This window comes from Salpingoeca rosetta, assembly GCF_000188695.1.
Source record: "Salpingoeca rosetta unplaced genomic scaffold supercont1.25, whole genome shotgun sequence".
In the NCBI taxonomy this organism is placed as follows: Eukaryota; class Choanoflagellata; order Craspedida; family Salpingoecidae; genus Salpingoeca; species Salpingoeca rosetta.
The window spans coordinates 873994-876661 of NW_004754909.1; the positions used below are offsets into that span (position 1 = coordinate 873994).

The 2668-nt window shown below is 55.9% G+C and overlaps 2 protein-coding genes across 2 annotated transcripts in view; one reads left to right on the forward strand and one right to left on the reverse strand.

Moving 5' to 3' along the window:
• The window catches only part of PTSG_08897 (uncharacterized protein), a 2419-nt gene extending 350 nt beyond the window's left edge, over positions 1–2069 (forward strand). The window contains exons 2-4 of the mRNA XM_004990226.1: positions 281–570; positions 806–1214; positions 1533–2069. Coding sequence (XP_004990283.1) covers positions 281–570; positions 806–1214; positions 1533–1682 — 849 coding nt within the window. The 3' untranslated portion in view covers positions 1683–2069. The remainder of the gene's footprint in view (positions 1–280; positions 571–805; positions 1215–1532) is intronic.
• Positions 2070–2373: 304 nt separating this feature from the next.
• Positions 2374–2668, reverse strand: part of PTSG_08898 (uncharacterized protein) — a gene marked incomplete at its 3' end in the record, with an annotated part of 4771 nt that continues 4476 nt past the window's right edge. The window contains exon 13 of the mRNA XM_004990227.1: positions 2374–2553. Within this exon, the coding sequence (XP_004990284.1) occupies positions 2374–2553 (180 nt within the window). The remainder of the gene's footprint in view (positions 2554–2668) is intronic.

Sequence of the window (2668 nt, forward strand, 5' to 3'; positions counted from 1 at the left end):
CATTCACTCCACACTCACTGCACAATCACTCCACACTCACTGCACAATCACTCCACACTCACTACACACTCACACTCACACATGCACACTCACACATGCACACTCACTCCACACACTCACTCCACACTCACTACACACTCACTACACACTAACTACACACTCACACACACTCACTGCACACTCACTACACACTCACTACACACTCACACACACTCACACTCACGCACACGTACACATACGCACATGCATGTACACTCATATGTACATATCCCCGATCCAGCCCGGTGCATTGTGCAAGCAACCATGCAACAAGAGTAGTAGCAAAGAGGTAGAGAAGTGGCACGTGGACAAAGGCGCGGATGCGAAGAGAATATGGCCGGTTACGTTGCCTGCTGGCCTTTGCGCAGGCGCAATGACAGGCATGCCAGCAGTGGCGCTGTGTGCGGCAGGGGGTACCCCCATCACAACGGCAACTGTCACGACCGCTGCCGGTTTTACCATTCCAACAGCGCTCCTCACATTACTGCAGGTCTCTGGGCCAGCCTTCTTTCTCTCCCTCCAGCTCTCAGGGTGAGTGTGTGTGTGTGTGTGTGTGTGTGTGTGTGTGTGTGTGTGCGTGCGTGTGTGTATGTGTGCGTGCGTGCGTGTGAGTGTATTCGTGCCACAGTGACGCTGTGGTCAATGATCGATGGAGTGTAAACAACAACGCTTCCCTTGCCCATGACACACACACACACACACGCACACACACACACACACACGTTCGCCCTCATATACACTCGTTCGCCCTCACACGTGCTTGCAGGAGTGTGGCCACGCGACAAATCATCAAGGAGAAGTCGGTGGGCAAGCTGAGCATCCTGCCATCGCTCTCGCTGTTCACAAACTGCGTCATCTGGACGTGGTACGGGCACCTGATTGGTGACATGACGGTGATGCTGCCCAACGTGAGCGGCGCCATCTTCGGTGCGGCGTACACGGCCGTGTACCTCAAGTACACAACGCAGTCGCAGGCCAAGCTGCTTGCAGGCTCATCTGCCATCATCGCCGCCGTCACAGGCGCTGCCCTGGCGTTGCCGACAGAGCAAGTCGTGCCGTATATTGGCCTGACCGGTGACGTGCTTGCTGTCATCCTCATGGCGTCGCCGCTCGCCACCATTCGCACCGTGCTCGCGGAGAAGTCCACCAAGGCCATGCCGTTTGCAACATCCCTGGTGCGCACTCGCGTGGGAGGAGGTTGTGGGCTGGTGTAGGGTGCGGTTGGGATGGGGATGCGGTTGGAAGGCGGCGTGGATGTTGTGATGGTGTTGAGAGGTGGGTGCAGCTGGTGGCTGCTGTCATGTGTGATGATGCTCTTGATCATCTGCTGCAAACACACACGCCAACTCACATCGACGCACAAGACCGCGCATGCACTCACACGAGACGCACATCAACTCACATAACTGCGCATTCACTCACTCCCAAACACCACCACACCCTCCTCCTTCAACCGCCACCACACCATTACCACCACGATTTGTTGGCACCAGGCGACGTTCTTCAATGGCGCGTGCTGGAGCGGATATGGGTTTGTGGTGATGGGCGACCCGCTGATCTGGGTGCCCAATGCCCTCGGCTTCCTTGCTGCCTCCGTGCAGATGACCATGTTCATGCGATTTGGCATCCACCGCGGCGACTAGGCCACCAAGTGGGCATGCGTATGCACCCAGAATGGTGGCGGCGGTGGTGGTAGTGTTTGCAGGTAGTGGTGATTTGAGATGTGTGTGTGTGTGTGTGTGTGTGTGTGTGTCCGTGTGTTTTGTTGCATGAAATGGTGGTTTGCTGCGTTGCATTATGTCAAGTGTTAAGTGTGTACTCTGTGATGTGACACCCGAACTCCTACTGTCCCCGCTCCTTCGCACACAACGCAAATGTGGCACCAAGTTGCAAGGGCCTTCGCGTCGTTTCACGCCATGCAACGTGCTATCATGGCTTGATTGGATTGAAGACTGGCTGTTCCCGAGTCGAAATGTTACACGAGACACTATGACACTGAGAAGCAATGTTCCCGAGTCGAAATGTTACACGAGACACTATGACACTGAGAAGCAAACGGCCACGAGGCAACACCGCAGCAAGAAACCACACACACACACACACACACACACATGTCAGATCAGAAGGAGCAACTAAGCCGGACACATGGAAGTGAAGAAGGATAAGGGGAAAGAGGGTAAAGTGAGACACACAAGCGCACATCCTCCACACATATAAACGCACACCATCCACACGTGCACACACACACACACACACACACATACGTCACACTGCATTCACAGACAACCCACAACCACGGTCTCAACCTTGCACACCAACGCGTGTGCGTGCGTGCTAGAGCTCGTCACGGTGCTTGAGGATGGAGTAACGGTTGTCGCTCGGGCGGAGTCGTCCCATGACGCTCTTGACAGCGACGGGCCGGTGGTCCTCATCGCCACCCTCCTCGGGCTCGGCAGCCGCCTCCCGCTCACCGCCGTCGCCGCCAGCTGCAGTGGGGGCTGCACGACGCGCACGCTGGTGAAGAAGAAGAGGTGTGTGTGTGTGTGTGTGTGTGAGAGAGAGAGAGAGAGAGAGAGAGAGAGAGAGAGAGAGAGAGAGAGAGAGAGAGAGAGAGAGAGAGAGAGAGAGG